The sequence below is a fragment of the Parasteatoda tepidariorum genome, chromosome 1 (assembly GCF_043381705.1).
Source record: "Parasteatoda tepidariorum isolate YZ-2023 chromosome 1, CAS_Ptep_4.0, whole genome shotgun sequence".
NCBI lineage: Eukaryota > Metazoa > Arthropoda > Arachnida > Araneae > Theridiidae > Parasteatoda > Parasteatoda tepidariorum.
In genome coordinates this window covers 87,099,933-87,123,780 of record NC_092204.1, presented here as the reverse complement: position 1 = coordinate 87,123,780, position 23,848 = coordinate 87,099,933, and the positions used below count along the sequence as shown (strand labels likewise).

Below are 23,848 nucleotides of genomic sequence, written 5' to 3'. Positions count from 1 at the left end.
AAAACTTGTAACTACTAACAAACTCTAAGTCAAGAATGACTTGACATTCTTCAGTAATGTAATATGCCAAACAAAATGATGCTTGGAAATGTTGAAAATTTTGTTTAGTATCCTAATATTTTACTTCAAATAGTATGATTTGATATAATCATGTTGGGAAAGTGCAAAAATCTGTTCTTAAATATCTTTCAACAACTTTTTTTCTAATTTTATTACCCCAAAATGAATTAATTTTAAATCATAAGCAGTTAAACTCAAATTAAAATACAGTTTTATCAAAACTATGGGTTTTTGACATGACGGTAAAAACCATGGTATAAACCGGTAAAAACCGTCATGTGTCAAAAACTTGCCAACCCTGATGTATATATATATGGCGAATGATATTTCGTGCTCATAGTTTCATGCAAATCATAGATAAAACTTTCCCCCATTGAACAATAACTTAGAATACCTTTTGTGAAAATTTTTTTAAAAAAATAGAAACTTGAACAGTCATAATTTCTGGAAAAATAAATAAAAAGAACTAAAATAGTCCGAAAAGAGGTACACGTACCATCTTATCTAGTGAACGACACCCACCAAAAGCGGAAACGTAGCAAGGAAATGATCGATGCGGGTCAAAGAAATCGATATTCCTGGCTTTGAAACAGATACGTTGTCTTGGTAACGAAAAGATAGCTCATCCATTTATATAACACTTCATTCTCTTCTTTCCTCGAATTTATTGCACTTGCAATACTTGAAACAAAAACCGTATAAAGTTGCAGTAAAACCCATTACGAAGGTAAGATAAAACGAAAAAATAGGGCTAATTTTTTAATAACAAGTGGTACATTTTGAACGAATAGTAGGTGAACGAAATATTGTGTCTCATTCACGTTTTATCTTGTAATTGTAGAAAAAGCATTAAAAATATCAGTAAAGATAGGAAGTAAAAAGGAATTGAAAATGTCCATTTGAGCTAATACCAAATGTCAAGAATAGTTCTAAATGGATGCATCCATTAAATAACCCAAAAATAAAATTAGCAAGTTCTCAAATGACACAGCTTCAGTTTTCTATATAGCTTATCTAATCTTATCGAAATATTTTATCTATAAAACTCATTGATGATTAGAATAACTAACATATGATATCCAGCATATAAAAGTATATAGAAAAACGGTAAGAAAACACAAAAAATATCACTATAATGAAAAAATCTTGTTTAAAACCACACAAACCTCCTGCCTGTGTTTTCAAAAGATTAGAATAATTGAAAAATTCGATAGAAAAAATGTCTTGCATTATTTATTTTTTACTTACTTAAACTAAATTATAATCCATCATATTTCACAGTATTTATAAACATTAAAAAAAAGCATAAATTTACATAATTTATTTTTGAAGAGAAAAATCTAAATATTAGAGTAAAATTTTATGTGGCCTCAAAATGTTCGAATAATTCAATATTAGCATTGATGCCATCTTGTTAAAAATTAAAAAATTTGTAGATTTTTTTTTCTTTGTCCACCAAGTAAACTTAATGCTTTCCACTACTAGCTCAGCTTTGTTTGTAGCAGCAACTTATAGTATTTTTTTCCCTTAGTATAACTTAATAAATCTTCAACTGGATTAAGATCTGGAGAATTAGTGGGCCCCCAACGGTAGCACTGCAATTTTGTGTTGCTCTAACCAGATTTAATTGATTTTAAGGCACGAGATAAAAATGCACTATCTTGTTGGAAAATAAATTCATCTTCAAACAAGTCTTCCGATCATGAAATCATTTAAAGTTAAAGAATATCTGTACATACTTCTGAAATAACAATTTCTTACAGTATGCATACCCTACCTCTCCATTTGCGCTCATACAACTCCATACTATCACACTATCTGCTAACTTTACCAAACATTCCAGGTAATCTTTCTTTAATGCTTTTTGTTTCATCATCCAAACACCTTGATTGCCATAAGATACACAGAACATAGTTTCCTCACTAAATATTTTTTTTTTCAAACCTTCAGCTAATTTTTGAGAGCTTATGTTTAACAGTCAGTTAAGCTAAGTTAAACGGTTTTATTTTTGGAACACGAAATTTAAACTTAAATTTATGAAGACACCTTAATGTTGTAGATTTAGAAACATCAATTCCTTATTTCTATTTTCGATGAAAATATCGTAATACAAGTTTTTTTTTTTTTTTTTTAAATAAAAAAAAACTTAAGATTTCAGTTTTTTGTCCTCTCTGGTCAAAGTTTTCCGTCTTTCGGTCACCACTACAAATATTATTGAGCTTTCCTTTCTCCCAATACCATGATTCTAGAAACGCTTGATTGTGAATCCTTAACTCATAGTTTTAATGATTCTGGAATATCACGCGCCACATTTTACAATTTCAAGCATAAAAAACACGCAAAAGAAATTTAAAATCAATCATTTGCAAGAAATTCAAAATTTCTATCAATTACTCGTTAACTATTAAAAATAAATATCATCGTAGCATTTTATATTAATTTGGACCAATGAAATTAAATATTCTAAACATTAGAGATTCAACAATATTTTATTTATTTACCAAATTTCAATAACATTCATTACATTTATGAGAAATGAATTGAAAATGAATAATAAATACAAGGACTAGAAATTATTTAACAATTTCATTAATTTCAGGAAAAATTATTTAAGTTTAAAAAAAGGTGAGAGAATCTATTTTTAGAAACTTTTTCTAAAAACAGGAATTTCTTCTAACAAAACAGATGGCCATATGAAACAAATTAATTAGAAAACAAGTTACGACCAACACTTCTATCATAAATTTTTAAAAAAAACATTTAATCTTTTATTTCAATATAAAATAGAATTATCCCCAGAGAAAAAAATATGCATGCATTATAATATTTCTTAACACATATTTCTATTAAAGTATTTATTTGACGTTAAATATGCCGATTATAAAATATGTGAGCAACATTTGATCCCATTTATGATTAAAGACACTTGATCTAAGAAAAAGAGCTCAAAGCGACTAAAATATCTTTTGAGTAAGAGTTAAAATATTGATTGAACATCTAAAATTTATTAAAAACTAGAGTGCATTCTTAAATTTTTAGCTAAGACAAGGTGCAAACAGTATGACAAAGTGCACACAACAAATTAAGGCAAACTAGGCCTTACAACAAATAAGTATTTTGGTGAGACAACTTTAAAGGCGAAAATTACTGCCTCACAAACAATGAGAGGCATTTGAAGCTTTAAAAGTTGCTTAAATATACTCTTATTTTAAAATCGTCTGATATCTTTAATATTTTTATAAGGAAATATTGACACAAATGTTATTCTTATTAAAATACAATTTGGGTTAAAAAATGTCCCAAAAGTGAAAAGATTATCTCAATACCCTTTACTTTTAATATAATTTGTATAATATAGTGTAATATAATCGTATTCTACTAGTCATGGGTTTTAAATCAACAATTTGTTAGGAAACGTTATCGTAGACTGATAAAGAAAAACAAAGTCACATATAATGTCCGCTTCAAATTTCACTAAAGCATTTCTTGACTAAATAAACATTATCAAAGATAATTATTTACGTCACTTATGAGATAAGAGGAAAAGGGGCCAAAATTTAGAGATTAAAAGCCTTCAACTAAATATAATCAAGCATAAAAAAGTCGTTAGAAAAACTAATATCTACGTTACGGTATCTGTTAAAATAAATTAGAGAAAGTTGCATTAATAAATCGTTACTAAAAACCGCGACTTACTAAATTCCATTAGAACATAATCATATAAGATAAAATTATTATAAATAAAGAATTATCTACAAAGTCTCATTTTGAAGCGATAGGGCACATTCTGTACAGCAAAGTGCCTTTTACAACTGATTCAGTTCAAATAAATTTTATCCGTTTTGTACAACGATATTTTTTTCACATTTGAATAAAAGTTAGTAAAAAAAATATAAAAGCAGAGAAAAAAGAAGTTACCTTATTTTAAAAATCGTTATGTTAAAAAGCAAATATAAGAAGAGTCTTTTTTACTGTTAGAAAATATTCGTTTGAAACTTAAATAAGACACGAAATTAGTTACCGTCGAAATAAATGCGGCGCATAAATCGTACTAACAGCCACAAAACATTTTGACACTTATTCTTTTAATATCATTCCATTAATTTTAATTCCAATTATAAATTATAATTAAAATGATTTGAGATATTGTAAGAACAAAGCACAATGTTGAATTTGGAAACTTTCACGATAGAAAATTCGTACCCCTGACGATATTTTAATTAATTTTAACGGGAACCATTACAAAAATACATAGGAGGGCGAGCTATTCATTTGGCAAATTTGTGAAATATTTATTCATTTTAAAATTCGCAAACAGCAACACATACGAAACGTTAGTGGAGAATATAGCTTCTTTTGTTAGCAAGCCGGACTAAAAAATAAGTTTCTGTTCTTTTCAGAAGAGGATTTTTGTTGGTTAATTTAGCTATTAATTAGATACAAATAAACTACTAGCTACTTATTTAATTAAATACATCTTAAGATTTTGACTGAGTTAATTTCACGGAGTTAGTATCTCGGAGCCCAGACGCCCTCGAAGTGCTTAAACTGTTCCAAATTACACAAATAAAATGAGTAATACAGATAAGAAAATATTTCAACTTTAAATTTGATCAATCAAAACGAAATCTGAGAGAATAACCAAAATATTCGAACACAATTTCGAATTCGTATTGTTGCTGGTAATAAATAGTGATACGGGAGGGAGGGTTACTCGGGTTGTTCAAGAGTTCAATTCTGATCAACATCCGGAAATGCAAATTAGCTGAGGTGATACAACAATTTCATTTCTCAACTAGGGAAAAAAATAGGCTATTTAAACTCCAACTCAACATAAATAAATCGGGTCACGTGTTATTGTCAAAGATACCATCCTATTCTTTTCCGGGTTCTCTCCGCTCTCTCCTTGGAATAAACTTTAATACTTTCAAGGAAAGATATGAGCCAAGAAATGGCAGTTCTATCTATACGTTACAGCTGTTGTTTTTCAACGAAAAGAGCAGTCATTTTACGATTGAACTATTGTAGTATTACAATGCTTAATTTAAAAAGAAAATCCTATTCACTACTTGAAGGTCAACTGATTCATTACGAGTATCAGCTTCTGATTTTCATGCTCACAAATGCTTATAACTATATCAAAAACCATTTGTAGTTTTGTACATTTGTACATTTTTCACTGTAAATATTTATTAAAATATTAACATTTACAACAAATCTATGATGCATAATCAAATTAATCAATGAAATTAGTCAAATTATTACAATAATTATCAACAATGAGGAAATTAATCAAAATATTACATTCATTAAATTATGCTATTCTAAAACATTTTTTTTATTAAAATTTTGATACCTTCGTAAAAATATTTTATATATAAGTAGCCTGTTTTAAGCTCAAAATTGTAACATAATTAAAAAGGAATGAATAATTTCATTAAACAAACATCTTAATAGTAGGTACTTCATAATGTAATAATAAAATTATAATTATCTGCTGCCTAGACATGAGGATAATTAAACTAAGGTAATTAATTAAATAAGGTAAAAATCGTTTACTTAGTTGATAAGTTTTTGAGTTGAATTTTTTTTTTTTTTTTAATATCAATTCTCTAACTATTAAATGAAGATCTCTTTTTCATCCGAAACAAGTAGAAATCAGAGATTTATTTCTGGTGTTTTATCTGTTAAAATGCACATCTCGTTATTATTACATGTTAAACGGGAGTCAACAACAAAAAAAGCTAAACATACAATTAAATTAAAATCTCTACAAGCCATGCATTGTACAGCATATTTTACATATAAAAATGTTAATAAAAAAACATTTTTATCAGAATTAGATATTTGATATCTAATCGAAATGCTGTTATTCATATTACAAAGCATTAGCATTACAGCAAAAATTGATTATATCAATTATAGCATTGAGTATAGCAATGATTTGGCCAAGTCTATATTAGCACCATTTCATTTTTTAGATAAAATATTTTTCAAGCACGAAACTTATTTTGTATCTGTCATTTCAAAGAAAATACCACATTTTATAAAATAATGCTTAGCCTAAAACCTTATCTTCTTTAACCGTTGCAAGAATTGGCTTTCTCGACGGATACAGGATAACAATTATAGTAATTAAAAGTGTTACAATAATGCAATTAAATCACTGTAAATGATTTCAATAATTTAAGTTTCAATTCATAAAAAACTTACACAAGATTTGTTAATTCATCTATGACAGAGGGATAAGTTTTAAAAAAAAAAATAATTCTAAAAGCTTTAATTTAAGATTTTGTAAATAAAACAAATAAAATCTTGTTCTTAGAATGCTCCATGGGGAAGGATCCTCATTTCCAACAATAAGAAAGTGACTAACTTAAAGCTATATAATTCACATTAAAGCTAAGTTTTTATTCAATAGCTGTACGAAATAGGTTGTTAGAGTCCTATCTTACTTAAGCAATAGAGTAGCAATATTAGTAACATCATCATTTCACACACACACAGTTAACTTTTACTCAAGACATAATTTTAAACGTACAAGAGGGAACGCCAGTCCAATATAAATATTGCGCGATACTTAAACGACGCATTTAATGATTAAAAATGTCTGGAAATACTAACATTTCACACATACAGGAATTAATGAAATTAACAACTCCTAATGGCAATTAGAAATTTAACTAATAATATTATGTTAGGCGCAAGTTACGATTTTTAGCGGCTTTATTGATTGGGCGATTTGCATAAGATAATATTATTAAAAATAAATCATAAATTACAGTTTAAACATTACTGCAATAAAAGTTGTTCATAATATGCACAATTCAAATTATAAGAAAATGGAATTGAAGCATATCATAATTAAGATTTAAAAACTAACAAATCAAAAAATTAATTTCCTAGATCTTTCTTTTAAACAGTTGAAATGACAAAATAGTGTTGCATCATACTTAACTTTAATTGCAGATTAATTGATATTGTATAATGTTTTGTGTTTTTAAATCCATTTCTAGATTAGATTTATACCAGTAATTAAAAAAAAAGTTAATTTAAATTATGACTTTAATAATGATTAAATCAGTGAACCTGGTTATCAATATCGAATTCTGTAGCTAATTAAAATTATTAATGTCATTAATTCGGATAAAAAAAATATACTATCATATGAAAATAAAGTCGAGTGACAGTGACACGCCTCTTATAATCAGACTGCGCAGTTTTTCATCTGGGGAGGGGGGGGGAGAAACTGCATAAATAAAATTCATAAGATAAAAAATACTGCAGGGATTACGAAACACAAGCATAGCGCGTTGTCGACCTTGGATTCAGAGAAGGAAAAGGGGAAAAATAGTTGATAGCCATACTTCATAGGAGAACCATCACAATCACCGCGATGAGTCATTCAGTACATCCGCCATGAAGAGACAACTATTTCAACAGAAATTTTTTTCCTAGATCGCGGTTAATCGAAAATAGCAGTACAGGTACACAATTAACCACAACAGCTAAACATCAAAAATATATTTATCATGATAATTACATTTTTAAGTTGAAGCTGTGTTATTTGATGAACCTAAGAGATTTAAAAAAAAAGAAAAAAACGTAATTTATATGATTTTTTAGCAAGCGGAATATTTATCACGACTTCAGTTGCTTTACTAGTGCAAACAATTGAGGTAAATTATTGGTATTTTCTAATGTTGCTATATTTCAAGAAAAGTGCAATACTAATATTTCAAAGTGTGATTTTTGTTCAATAAAAATTTTCAAAATAAATTGGGATTGTCCCAAATATTTTTAACATTAAAATCATTTTTCGAAATGATTAAAATATCATAGTATGTTATCCATTATTTTAGCATGTTGTACAGTATAATGTAAATTTAAAAACTCCCTTTAATTCATTCAAAAGTTCTATTTAGCGACTTAATTTATTAGCATTTTTAAAAAAGATGTACGTTATGACGATTAACAAAAAATGTCAAAATCTACATCGACTCTAAATTTTTTATTCAAAAATCTGCATAAATGTAAATCTATGTTCTCGTTGAAAAGTATCAAATATTACAACTAATTTTGTCAGTATATAAAAAATAAGGTTAACATATTCGAATCAAGAAAAGAAAGCACAGAAAAAAAAGACCGGAAAAAAAACTCCCCAGTAGTACCATAAAAAAAACAGTATCGTAAAGTTTCGATGTGAAGAATTTTAAACAATTTAAAACTGTTTAAATTACCAATTAATGGTCATGACATGACCTGTAGATTTATGTGCATTTTTAGATTTGTACGTAAAACGCAAGGATTAACAAGTAATAAAATTGATTATTTAAACTATTGTTGCTTTTAAAAAGAGCAAAATAAATTAAAATGGAACTAATTTTAAAGTTTGAAGTATATAATCTAAACATTTTATTCATATTTATTTTAATTAATACTCAAGTGTAATAAGTATTAATTTATAATTAACAAGTGAACTTAAATTTCAAGCAAAAAAAAATGATAATAACTGTTTCAATGACAAATATATTTTCAGAAATATTTTTTTTTTTGAACTCGAATTCAATATTTTTTTATTTATATACATAATTTGCAAATTAATATTAAATAGCTGAGAAGACACAACAGAATAGCATTTCGGACATACGCATTTTATAATACAATAAAATAAAAATTATCATTATCATCTTGAATTATTATCATTAAAATGTGTTATAACATTAGATTCTTATAAATTTTCCATTGCAAAAACATTAATTTAAATTACTTATGTAAGTAAACGATTATAAAGAAACTAAATATCCAATCACGATAAATCTAATTTAGCAATGATACATCGTAAGAAATATTTTCCCGGTCCTTTTCCAGTGATTTTTCTTCCGGGTGCTTTTTTTTACATTTCGTTCCGCTTAGATCACACACTCTAGAGCAGTGTAGTACGCGTACCACACTGCTAAACTGTTCTCGTACCCCCAGGGGTACGAGAACAGTTCAGCGGAGGTACGCGTTCTTATGCGAAATATCTTGCAACAAACGAAAATTTCAAAAAATTTCATTTAAAAAAAAAGCTAGCCATGAAAATTTACGATTACGTATTTTTCTATTTGCTATTTTTTGCAGAGTTAACAGTTAATAATTAGTGGTGTCTAAAAGCCAGTTGTGATTTTAAACTTTCGAGCAATTTTTTTTATACTAAAAATAAACATATTTTTTTAAAAATACATTCATTTTTTTATTAGTGGTACACAGCGTTACGAAACATTTAGAAAGTGTACACAACAGTCATAAGATTATTTTCATATGCCAGGGGTCTGTCCAGACATTTTGTGAAAGGTCCGTTTTTCGTGAAAAACTTACTCACATTCTTTCAACCAGGGTCCGCTTTTATGAATTTGTGCAAATAGGGTCCGTTATTGCAACAACAAAAAAAATTTTTTCAAGGAGTTTTTAAATTGTATAGACATACAAAATTATGCTCAACACTGTAAAATTATAATTAAAAAAATTAAATTTTAAAAAATAAACAACAATTGCTGCTTCTAAATTAGAGATGCAACATACAAATATTTGGTATTTAGCCTATACTGCTGAACGCAGAATATTAATTTCGGACGAATAATGGAAGAATCGTCTGCCGAAGACAAAACTTAATTCGTTTACATCCATCTTTCTTGTTTTCTGCCCTGGAAAGGGTTTATTCGATTAACAAAATAATAATGAAGATAAACAAATTTGTGAAGGGTCCGATTAAAAGAAAAATCATTTTGTGAAGGGTCCGTTTTTAAGTTAAAATATTTTGTGAAGGGTCCGTTTTTATGAAAAGATATTTTGTGAAGGGTCCGTTAACGGACCCAAATTTCTTCTAAACAGACCCCTGTATGCTCATGCATAATATTTTAACCTATCCAATTTAAATGTTTTTCCACCCTACGATTTGAACTCGCTTATATTAATGTAATACATTTTTAAATATAATTCATAATTTAATACAAAATTTAATAATTATTAAATTAAATATCCAGTTTAACGTTAATCAAATTAATCACTACAAAATTAGCTACAATCTTATGCATAGCCCATTTTTCTGTGATTTAAATCAGTTTTCGGCAAATTCAAAATTATTTGAGATCCTTGTCAAGTCATAAACTAGTTCCAACAGTTAAAAAAGCAACTTCTATTAATTTTATACACATGTTTACATTTTTGCAATATGGTAAATACATTTTAAAACACAGATATTATTAAAAAAGACTAGGAGGCTCTTTTCCATCCTTTATACCACGAAAAATAAATTAAAAATCTAAAAGGAAAATTTTTCTAATAATCAAGGTTAGATTTAAGACGTCAAAAACTGATTTAAACCATCAAAGAGTTAGATCAGTCATGAAATCATAAAACATGAAATTTTTAATATTATATTTAAAACATTAAATAAATATATACTAATACCTAAATATGTACTAATATATAATACATAACAATAACTTCAGTTCTTTTTTTTTTTTTTTTTTTACCAGATTTGTGCAAGAGGGTAAATACTGTAAATTGAATAATCCAGCAAAATTCTTCTAAGAAAAGTTAAATAGAAACTACTATTCGAAAGCAATTTGTAATCAGTACATTTTTAAAAAAATATCCCATCCGTTAAAAACACTGCCTTTTTATTTGTATTCCATTCTTAAGAAAAATTAATTAACTGTTAAAATTACAAAAAATAATCTGTGCTAATGGACTTAATTCCGATTACGATAACAAATATTTACTTTGTTAGGATTATTCTATCTGGTTAAATTTTTATAAGTGTTTTATTTTTTCAAAGAGGTATATTAATAAATTTGTAAAATGATTTAAATTTTAAAAATATTTTGTAAATAATTTTTTTTTTTTAAAAATGCACATTTAAATGTTAATTTTTTAAATTAGTTTTCAGTAAAAATTATAGAAAAAATCTTTTAAGCTGTTTATCAAAAAATAATTCTTTTGGTTAACTTTTTTTTTTTGAAGAAAAAAAAAATGTATGCAAACATTATCTCTTTTAGCATGCCTTTAATTATTATTCATAAACTACAAATTTTTTCTCTTATTTAGATCATGAGTGAAAATTACGTTACGTTTTTTACGTTTACGTTTTGAAAATATACACATAAAATAGTATACGACGTTGTGCTTAAAATAATAACTTAAAAATTGTTGACGATCAAATTTACTTATTACATGATATTGCACATTTTCATAAATTTTTACGGCGTTAAATGTGTGCCCGTTTCTGTGAGGAAGCCCTTTTTTATTCCTAGGGAGAACTCTGGTGCAAATATAAGAAAATGAAGATAAATAATTAACAAAAAGTGCTGTAAGTCATGAGTAAATAGAGTTGCTAGTTTGCAAATCATTCACGTCATGTAACTTTTTGTTTTGGGTTACAGCGCGCGAAACAGTAGACAGAGAGAGTTGAAAACAGAGTTGACAGCCGAACTTACGTTCGCATGTACACATTTGATGTTAATCAATTCCAAATTGCGAACTTGTTTAAGAAACATACATGGAAACATTCTGTTTAAGATAGATATCCTGGTAAAAAGGCACTATCAAATTCGCCAATCAAAATTTTATGTTTCGAAAATGTCTTAATTATTCCTTAGTGCTTACCACATCTTTGTGTCGATATACTTATAGTATTTCTGTTTAAAAAAACTTCTTACGCCTATATTTTCGAAGTTAATCTTTGATTCGAAGATATGAGCCACACATTAATTAAAGCATTTATGTACTTTAGTTGCACTTATCTACTTAAAACTTTTAAATTTATAATGAAGTTTTCCTATCAATTGTTTAAAAAAGAAATTAGAATCAATGCTTTACTTGCCTGGATAGCTATGTCAGACGCATAAATACGTTATGTGTGTGTCAGAATTTCCACTGATTCCACATACAAAATAACTTCTTAGCGATCAGATCTATCGAAAATTGCACCGGAAATAATTACTTGCCTAGTTATGTATGTTTTGCCCCCTTACCCTCAGTAGATTATAAATAAGAGACTGAAGCTCACCTCTTGGGAAAGTTTAAATTTCAGATATTCCTAATGGGCCTAAATCAAATTTTTTAAAACAATTAAAATTTAAATAATTATTCAATTTTTATACTCACTTACTCAGGTACGATAGGTCAAGTCTCACAGTTTAGGGCTATATTATATTTTAAAAAAATGAATCAGTAACTATAGATCTGAGAATTGATTTTCTTTCTGCATTAAGAATTCATTTCAAGTAAATTTCATTAATCGTAAATTATTAAGTTTTGGCGAAAGCAGTTAATGACCTTGAAAGTTATACCAAAAATTTCATTTTCTAGCTATTTTAAAGTCAATTTTAAGGCTACGCCAAGCATACACTACTCATTGGTATGCATTCGCAGAAATATATGTTTTGTGACAGATATGATTTGTAGCACAAATAGATTTTGATGGTGGAAGTTTTAAGAGACTAAGAAAACCACTTCATTAATGTCAAACAGATTGTTCCTGTAGTGTACAACAAATCTCTAAAACCTTAACTTTTATCCCTTCAATAGTTAAAATCAACAGAGTGAAATAACTGTAAAAAGTTTAAAAATTATAATACATTTGTTCTCTGGCTGTTGCCTAACGAAATATTGACTTTCAGAAATATTTTTTTAAAAAAAAACCAACCATTGGGTGCAAAATATTTGGAAAAAAAAAAACTGTAAAAACTGTTTTCAAACACATAAAAGGATACTATTTGTGATATTATTTAGCTACAATTATATAGAGTTATTAGGCAAAATTAGCATTTTATTACTAAAAAAAGTTATTACACCTATTTCTACCATTATAACATTTAAATTTTAAACACTGAAAATAGAGGAAAAAATAAAATGAAAATAATGTGAAGGTCGCATTTTTTTTTTTTTTTTAATGCTTTTCAGTGTTAAATCAGTGTTTTTAATATTCAAGATCAAATTTAAATTACTTCATAAATATTTTTTGAAAAATCATGTAAATTGCACAAATTTTGGAAATTTTAATCAAATAACTCAGTACAGAAACGTAAACAAAAATTTTATATGCCATTATTTTGCAATTTAGTAAAAATAATTTAATTTATTTGACTAAAGGTAAGAAAAAATATCAAAATTATTATTATTTAATAGGGTCAGGTGGGTGAAAGTAGGTATAATATCAAGCTTTTTATTAAAGAAGGCTCTGAAATCAAGCGATTCATACAGATTAACTAAAACGCATAATTTATTATCTATTTTGTTTGATTGCTTTCTTACAGTAATGAATTCGAACGAACATGCTTTTATATGCCCACATTACCCTTAGTGGGATATGGAGATAATTTGAAATAAAACAGCTCCTACATAAATCAATTTTGATTACATTTCCATATACAAATGCAATTAATTTTTTTCTTATTAAATTAAGGAGTTAATGTTCAAGACTATCAAAATCAGGTTTCAGTTAGATTGCAGTATATTTTGCAGAACTCAACAAAATTTCATCAAAAAGTAAGAAAAATCAAATAATATTTGGTGTATTTGAAATATACAACTGAGTAAAAATATTTATGGTCATATAAAGTGTTTTTACTAGTTGTAGCAAACATGTATTTTTATTTAATTGAATTATTTCAAGAAAAAGGTTTTGTTTCGCATGAAAAAACTGCTATATGAAGGCCGAAACTTGCAAGAAAACTCATCTATATCTTTAAATATGCTCACTAAGTTGTACCACGATATTTTGGTAATTTTTTTTATTGTATAATATATATGTTATATTGTTCTTTTTCCTCGATCATTCTTCTTTTTAATAAATAAAATTTAATAGAAATTTCGTTTTTAATCTTAAATTTACTATATAGGGTTATAATCAAATAAGTAAATGATTTTTTAGCTATTTTATTATAGAATATAGGGCAGTAGATAATTACTAAAGCTAACACAGAAGCTAAAAAAAATATCCCTGTCATAAAACATTTATTTAAACCTAACCATATATCCCACATCATAAAACAATACATAATAAATAGAATTTTGACAATTTGAAAACATTTAAATTTTATCCAGTTTCTATAAGTGAAATAGTAATGCTTGCCGCAATCCCTGCAAAAGTCTCTAGAAATAATAAATTATTTCAATTTAAAAGTGGAAAATAAATGTTTTTTAATATGTCTACACTTACCCCTGATTCTACATTATAAAAGTAAATAATCTTAACAATTGAAGTTTTGAAAAATAAGTACTAGAGTTTTTTAAAAACATTAAATTTTTAGTTAGATTATTTCAGGAAAAAATGTCAATAAAAATTTATAATAATAAGACAAATTTGATCCAATTAAAGAACATACAAAATGTGTGTAACCCAAAATTTACCTTATTAAATTTACAGAATCAGTAACTTTGCACTGCTTAAAAGGGGAAATCTTTTTTTTTTTCCTTCGTTAGTTTCCTATATATAAACTTAAAATCATTCATGTCAACAAATGCAGACTGACAATATATATATATGTATACAGATTTGAAGCCAATATCTGAACTATCACTTACTTGCATTGGAAAAAAAAAGTTTTCAGTAGTATAAAAAGTACAAGTAGTACAAGCTTACTTTGATTCAGAAGAATTATATCTTAGTTCTCATTGCTTAAAATTTCATTAAAATCATAATTATGGTAAATTTTTTAACAGACTTGACTAAAAAATAACTGATAATTTAAAACTTTTTTAATTTATTCTTATTTGAAGAAAATAGATTCAATGAATTTTTCAAACAAACAAAAAATGTTCATTTGGAAGAAAATAACTGTTTTTAATCAATTCTCTGTAAATTAATCCTTTTCTTTAAAAGAAAAAAAAAAGAATTATTGGTTTGAATATTTTGATTGAAATGCATTGACATTTTTGTTTAAACTGTAAGTTGTTTTAACACACTAATTTGCTGAAACCAGATTATATGAAAGATATTACTTAATAATTAATAAAAATTTATCACCAATTTCTGAATCAATAGAGAGAAAAAATTTCTACCTGAAAAATAAATTGCTTGAATAGTTGTAGAATTTAAAAAATAAAAATATGTTTTATCAAACATTGTTAACATTTACATATAACTTCTGTTGAAATTTATTTTATTAACTATTATAGATTATTTTCTTTATATCTGATTGTTACATGTCATATATTTATAAATACGTAGTTAGAAATGATATTAATGTGAAAATGTCATATCCAATGATAAAAGTTACAAAAATGCCCATTAGCTAAGAAAGCAATAAAATAATTTTAATTTTTACATTTTCAAGAATTAAATTTTTTTTGCATAGACTTACACATCTATTTTATTTGATTATTTTATTACATTTTATTTATATATATTTGATTATTTAATGTATATTTTACCGAGTAATACAATTAAATCTATGTAATCAATTGTTAAAAAGACATTAATCCGAAAATTATATTCAGTGACTTAGGTAACAAAAAAGGTACGAAAGCTATAAAATCTCTAGTTGCTTATTTTTACATTAGACTAAGAACTTAATTATTTGCATTAATTCATGCCTATTATAATAAATTACATTGAAAATACATTATATACTTAATACTAAACTTGATTATGGTAATATTGCCTTTATATATATTGAATATAAATTTGAAATATATAAAAAAAAATAAGCACAACTATCAAATTTGTTAACTTACACATAAACATTTTTTACATTGTACAAATGGGGTTGATATATGGTTGATCTTAAATTTTTGGAAAATAAATAAATAACTTCGAATAAGAGAATAATCCGGAAAAAAAATCTCAATATCTTGTTATTTATTTCCCCTTTAATAAAAATGCTATAGATTGATTACGCATTTTGAATTATTTTGGAATCATAAAGCATTATTTTCAAATTATTTATGAGCTAAACAATTCTCCATTTATCATAAAAATGTTAAAGAAAGAAAACACTGCAATTACTTAAATATCATTGGATGTAACATTATAAAGCACGCAACTAGCATTTCCGAGACAGCAAGTTCCAGCTGTTAATTTTCATAAGCATACATACGGTTAACAAAATTCTTTTAGAGAGACAAATAAGAAATATGACAATAAGTACAACACGAAAAATCGCCATTACAAACAAGGTAAAACAAACGTTTTCGTACTAAAATATCACGCAGTTATTGGGTACCAAAAGTTCAAAATAGGGAAAACGTATAAGGGAATAATATTATAAAAAGCCAATGTAGTCATCCCAAAATTGAAGCAGCTGCATTATCGAGAAAGAAAAAAAAGGCATAGCGACGCCATTTTTCGAGCTCGCAATCACGAGGGGAACAATGAAACCTTCCTTATCGAACGGGGAAAAAAAAGAAGTAGAGAAAAAATAACGCACGCAGCAGCCGACGTGAACTTGCTAAAGCACTTGAGGAACAGTGGAAAGGAAGAAGCAATGGCGTCCTATTTCAAAGGAAGCGAATACAACTGCATTTTATGCATCTTTTTTATTTTTTTTTCTAACAAACAAATCATACAAATATGGCAGTGATATTCTTGGATTTTAAATAGTTTTACGGACAATTTCTAAACAAATAACTAAGTATTCGTATCAGTAAATATTTTAAGCTTCACACATCTTTTCCATATTCTTTATATAATAAATTTTGTATCAGTATATATTTTAAGCTTCACACATCTATCCCATACTCTTTAAATAAAAAACTTTAAGTTCATAGGAATTGAATAAATTAACAGAATGTATTTCGAGGTATTGATATTTTAAGACCAAACCAAAGCTATTTAAAAAGCAAATTAAATCTAATTATAGAAGAAGATTTTATAATCACAAGCTATAGTAAAATTTTGTCTTAAATATCAGATTTGAGTGTAGTTAATACGTAAAATAAAGAATATTTTAACTCTAATGTCATATACTTAAAGAAATATTACTATTTGAGTTCAATATATATATTTGTATGTAAATACCCTGTTACCATTTAAAAACCTGTTTTTTAATTCCAGATATGGAATATAAAAATTATTGCCCTCTTAGCTTACCATTAAATTTTGGTATTTCATATTAATCGTTACTCGTATTACATATTACGAATTCAAAAATATATAAGATATCTAAAACAAATACTTACAAGTTATGCTAAATCATTAAATTTCAATAGAACATTAACGATAACAACTTCGAAGTATAACACAAATGGAATTATAAAAAGTCAAGCATTATATAAAAAATTTTAATAATCGTCTGATAATCGGAGCTTCAAGCTTTGATTGTTTTAAATAACGTTATGAGGTTTTTTTTTCAGCTGTAAAACAAAACATGCAGGAAATAATGAATAAGAACAAATATTAAAAATTACGCAACGATCTCAAGCACTTAAAAGAACTGTGTCATAATTTAAGTTTAAAAATTTCAAAAATACCATCCGTTAATCGATATACGGGATTGAAATAAGCATTGCCCATGCATAAACAACGATCTACGGATTCAAATATGAGATTATTTTATACTAATTTAAATTCATCGGTAATAATTAATCACATAAAATTTAATAATACTAAAATCTGTGAAGCATTTAGTGAAATTAACTATAGGAATGCATTTTAATCGACCGAGGTCACAATAGCTTATCTTAGGAATTAAACATGCAAATTCAGATAACAGCGTTAGTCACAAGCAAACAACATACGTTCGTAATCTATACGTTTAATAAGAAAAATTTAATCAATTTTAATCCATCAAAGTTAAGCTAATACGATCCAACTAAAATTGGGATCAGATTAACGGAAACATGAAAATAACTAGCTAACACAGCCAGGCAGGGAAATGATAAACAGAAAAATTTTAAATAAACGAACATTTCTTAATTACACAAATCTGTGCTGAAAAAGGCATACGTCATGCAATAACACTGAAAAATAAACAGTAAATAGAATTCAAATTATTTATTTTAAAAGAAATTAAGTAAGAACTTCAGTTTTGATTGGACCAGCAGAGATCTGAAGTTTGCAAGCACCGCGTGATAGACAAATAAAAAAGCATAAAAATTTTAAATAAAACTTTCTTAAAAATTACACAAATCTGTCTTCGAAACGGCAATTCCCTGGTCAGGAAAACTCACCGTATTATACCTACTTACTAACGACTATCCAGCATGTGTAAGGTCAACAAACACAAATGGTAATCCATTCACCAGCATAATAATAAATCAACATAAGATGAGGTATGATTTATAAACAAAGGAAGAATAAACCATGTGGGATGAAATAAACATTGAGCACACAAACACAAATGATATTTATATCCATAGGGGCAGGCTTGCGCATTGGAACCGCCAAAATTTGAAGTGCACACATACCGTTTAAAATGTTCCAAAATACGATCTTCGCGGATGGTATGTGGTAAATTTCCGACCCAGAGATATCGAGTCTCTCTAACCATCTTGCACCACCTTCACCATCAGGGAAACATTTCTTGGCTTCCACCATGCAATCGCAACAAACATTATCCCTCACACAAAAATTTTATTCGTTATCCACACGTTTCTACGTTAAACTCAATGCTTGGTATGACGTCATTTGAAAGATTTCGGTGTGAACCAGCATGCGGAAGGGTTGCCAGAAACGATCAAAAAGAGTCACGCCGTGGGAAATAAATAATGGCGCCAAGCAGAAGCCAATAATGACATATTTCTACCAAGGGATGCCAAACACATCGCAAAATGCCAACATTATTTGTTCTTTCTCGCGTTTTCTCTGCATAGCGCTGTTTTCGAATCTCTGCAGATGCATTGAATTTTGCGACGCAATCATAGTTTCCCTTCGAAAAAATAATTGAATTACCGTTTTTCTATTAAAGCTTAACTCCTTATTATCTTATTCAATTATTATAACGCATTAAAGAATAAGAAATAAACAAATATCATATTTAGAATAATATCTTTTCAAGTACATTTTCTGCTTCCATGTTTTTTGGGATTACTTTTCTTACGAAATGAAATTTTTTTTTAATTTTATAGCATTTTGACTTAGAAAATTCTGAAAAAACTGCAACTCTGCACATTTTATATTTTCGCATTCAAATTTGAAAGCATTTATTGTGTTTTAAAGTTGCCAATATCAACTCAGAATATAAGGGAAACCTACAAAATAGGAAAAAAGCATATAAATATCCTGGTAGAAGATTATTTTTTTCTTTGGGACCAACTTACCAACGTTCACTTTAAATTAAAACATCTATGTCGCTCTACAAAATTTAATTACTTTTGAAAACAATTATACGAAATGTTTGTTAATTAAAAACTTCTCACGATATTTGACTTTTAACTCGTGGTACACTAAAATTGAAGAAGACTTGTGTTTTAATTTGTCAAAAAATAATAACAGTGACAACATCTGGCTAGATCAAAGTTTACCTAAATTTGATATAAATCTATGCAGAGAGGTAGAGACCAATGTATCTTCTTGTTGTAAATTTTATGACTGTTACAAGATGTGTCACTGTTTAATTGTAATAAACAAAATAAAAAAAAAATTAAATGAGAATTTTTTTTTTTAGCATACTCTGCCTACCAGCCCTCATGATTGCTTCGAATAATTTGTTATTTTTCCCCAAAAAGGCGTTTGTTTTTCTCACAAAAAAAAAAAAAATTGTTAAATATGAAGCGAAGAAATTTCGTTAATAAAATATATTTTCAAGAAAAGAATGCTATGCTAATTTATAAACTTTTTATTCCAACTTTTATTTAATAATCATAATTCATTTGTCTGATCTTTCATTTTGAATCCATTCGTAAAGACAAGTATTAAAACGAACTCGTCTTTGGTGACTTCCCAGTGATATGACAGCATGTTGGAAGTCTAACAGCATCTCGTTAAAGGAATGGAAAACCATGAAAAGTTCGCATATTTTTTTCGACGCCAACAAACAGAACTCTAACCTTTTATTTAATTAACATTGAGAATAGTTTTTTTTCTTCTCAGCAGTATGGTTTTATGCAAACTAAATTGATTTATGGTAGCACAATTTTGTGTTGTAACTATTTAAAATAAGCTCCAATGTGTATGTCAATGCAATTATTTGCTAATTTCACTTATAGTTCTTAATCCCATTCGCAAATAAAAAGAAGAAGAAAAAAGCTTATCTTAGTTATTTTTTCAACATTTTTGAGTCAGTTGATGTATTATTCTATATCTGCTGTTATTTTTATTTATTTATTTATTTTGTGTGAAATGAGTTGAAAAATAACTGAGGTAAATTTTGTAATGACCATATTTTTTTTCAACTTCTAATCAGAAGAGAAAGCTTTTATAAAATAAAAATCTCAAGCGATAGATAAATTTTTCTTCTTCTCTTTTTGCTACAAAGGATATATGGTCATTGTTTAAAACGAAAAGTGAGACACAATTTTGGAAAAAGGCAATTAAAAAAATAACAACTTGCAAACTATTTTTAAAAAAAGACAACCGTGTTTAAGTTTACAAATAAAAATAAATAGTTCTTTCATGACGTCTGATTTCAGCTCTACAGTCGCAATTCTATGAGATGCTGGGTGGCCCACGTGGTATTTTTTACTATAAATTCAACAATTAATAATTCTCCAACGAACCATCGAATGTTCAAATTTTTATTTTGGTGTACTTTGTACTTTTTATCTTCATATTTTAAAGTCTCTATGTCTAAGAGTTTTTGCGCCTCGAAGCAAAATGCAACGCAAAATTGAACAACCAATTGCGCAGCTCTTCCAATTTTTAAATGTATAGAGAAAAAAAGTATCATTAATGCTGAGGCTAGATTAGATGTTACTCAAAATTAGCAGTTCAAATTTATCCCCAGGTTCGAATTCCAGCGGTGGTTGGTTAATACGAATTTATCTCCCGGCTCGCACCAACCACAGTGCACAACCACACGTATAATATCCACAGTGGCAGATGGATCATGGATAAGAATCCCTTTGACTTCGATCTAACCGCGGAAGGATTTCGCGGTTTCTCTTTCCACGTAACGCGTATGTGGGTTAGTTCCATCAAAAGTCCTCCTCGATGGCTAGTTTGATCCCGGGGTTCCCTTGTCTTCTGGGTTGGTCTCAAAGTTACAAGGCTACGAAGTTGAACATTGACAGTCGTAAACTCAGAATTGTGTCGGCTGCTCAACGCCAGTTATAATATAAAATTTTTAAAAAAATGTCGAGAGGTAGGTAAAACACTCTCGCAACAGCCAGTTGTCGGCCAGAAGGAGGATCCACAAATTGTGCTAACAGTGTTTTAATTAATTTCCCGATTTTTCCTTTACTTACAAACACACACTCCTTTTTTTTTTCTTTTTTTTCAACTTTTAGAATAACAGATATTAAAAAATTTAAAGAAATTCGCTCAAAAGCGATCTCATTTTACGACATAAAATATGTATCGGGTATCGGACATACATTTAAAAAATACTTGCTTCCAAGTATTGCTACCAAGTTGTTACCCGAGTTATAAAATAGACTCATGAGCTCTGAATTTATTTTAAAATAAAAAAATATTGAATTTTAAAAAAAAATCCTGATTTATTTTGAAAGAGAAAAGCAAATCTTGATTAAATAATAGTCTTTAATGCAAGGTCAGAATTGTAAATGCCTGTAAGCGGAATTATGTGCGTTGTTTATCATTTTCGATTTCAGACTAGTTGAAATGTTAATTAATTCCAAAAAAGGACTGATGATTTAAAATATAGTCAATAACAGAAAAACGGTAGTAAGTAGAAATGCAAAGTTTGCTGAGTTCTGTTAAGAAAACTAGTTTTTACTCTTACACATGGTCAAAATTAGTTAACTAAGTTCTTCATAGATGGTGTTGTTGACTTCATAATTACATAAAAATTTCGCCACTGCAAATTATTGCATTACATCAACTACAAAAAATGAGAATAAAATAATAAATAAATAAATAAATAAATATAAAAGTCTTACTTTTAAGTGATTTTTTTTTTTAAATATAAATTAATGCAAACATATATCGAATTTTCTGATTTAGTACTTTTTAACAAATACGTGAAGTTTCGTAATGACCATGTTTGATGTGTAATTTTAGAATCTTCGTCAAAAAATAATTTTAAAAAATTGAATGAAAAAAATTCAACGTAAGGATACCCAATTTAATGTTAAACGCTCACAATTTCACAATTTTGCAACAGGTTATTTTCCTTCCCAGCTTCCTTAGCAGTGATCTCTATATAGTATTTGTTAGATCTCGATATAGTTGTTATTTAGTTACATAGTCTCGATATAGTTAGATCTCGATATAGTATTTTTTTTTCGCTTACATTATTTTTTGACTAATAATATGTATGTATCATTTTTAACAATGATTCTGAACATATGGGAGAGTGGTGTAAAAACGGATGCCTCGTTTACGTGGAAATTTGTTCTGTTTTTCTGCCGTTAAACTCTGAATTGCACTTCACTAGTCAAGAAGAAGGACCTACTCTATTAGTGTGTTGTTGTTGATTAATTCACGGCGTGTGTTTAACTCATAAGTTTGTATTACTATGTCAACTCTCTAAGGCTCTTTTATTTTTAAACTATCCTTATTTATTGTTCATTACTGTTATAAAAATTATTTTTAGTCCTGCTTATTAAACGTTTATATTTTGTCTATGCTAAGAACTCCTCCCGCTACAAAGTCTGAGGCCGTCAGGTGCTATGGAAACAAGAATGCCTCATTTTAGGGAGGGTACCTTTACTCTAGAACGAACACAATCGACCGAAGTAAGAGATTCCCTTTCTCTAGCCGACCCGAGCTGAAACCACTACAAAACAGTGACCCCGCACCCCTACTTGAAATAGTCATACCTCGTTACCATGGTTACCGCCACAAATCCAGACGAATGTCTGGGGGAGTTCTTATTTTAGACAAACTATACTAAAGCTGCTTCACACCTCACAAACAACAAGGATTCAGTTCAATAGTATGCACTGTTCTGTTCTGTATGTTTCGATAACCTCTTCATTCGGGGCAAGACCGGGTAGCATGAAAATAACCCTTACAACTACTCGAACAGAAGAGTGATTTTGAGCTAACGAATGGCGATTGAAACTTTAACGATTATATTTTCCATATTAATTAAAAGTAAACTGTAAGTTCCTTTACGGGTAATAAAAAGGGTCATCAATGTTTTTTTTTTTAAATAATAATAATTATAACATACTTTTTAAAATCTAGTTCGCTTTAAATTTTGCTCTTATGGTTTTGTTTTTTGGTTTAAATGCTATTCTTAGTTTCTGTATGAGATTATTTTTAACGCAAATAGTAAGGACTTTTCAGGTAAATAAAAGTTTCCTATTATGGTAAAACATAAAATTAGTTCAAGAATAATTATTAAATATAAATTTTGAGCATGCATTTTAGAAACATTTTTGCGACAGCATTTCCGTAATAATTATATAAAGTTGATATTAGACATGTAATTATTATTATTTATTTAAATTTAACTAAATTATGCGATTTAACAATTTTGAGGCTCCTAATGCTCTTAAAAATTAGAAATCTCTAATTTCAATTTACCTTTCCTATAATGTAATTGCTGAACCGAACAAATAAAAGCTGCACAGATTTAGTTTAGATTTATTGTAAGACATTTTACAATGTATATAAATATTATTGTTATAGTATAATTGATAGCTCAAAAAAGATTTTATCATATATTAGAAGAAAATCTTCTATATTATTAAAAAGTGCAATTATAATTAATGTCATCAGTGGAAAAAAAATAAG

The 23,848-nt window shown here is 27.5% G+C and overlaps 1 protein-coding gene across 6 annotated transcripts in view; it reads right to left on the bottom strand.

The window, feature by feature from the left end:
* Positions 1 to 23,848, bottom strand: part of LOC107455104 (protein split ends) — a 172,012-nt gene that overhangs the window by 131,217 nt on the left and 16,947 nt on the right. For 2 of the 6 annotated variants that reach the window (XM_016072546.3, XM_071183450.1), the window contains exon 1: positions 18,454 to 18,714. The exons of 1 other annotated variant lie outside the window; for it this stretch is intronic. In XM_016072546.3, coding sequence (XP_015928032.2) covers positions 18,454 to 18,536 — 83 coding nt within the window. In that variant the 5' untranslated portion in view covers positions 18,537 to 18,714. 3 more of the 6 variants (XM_016072548.3, XM_043040197.2, XM_043040195.2) reach the window with 3 other exon arrangements.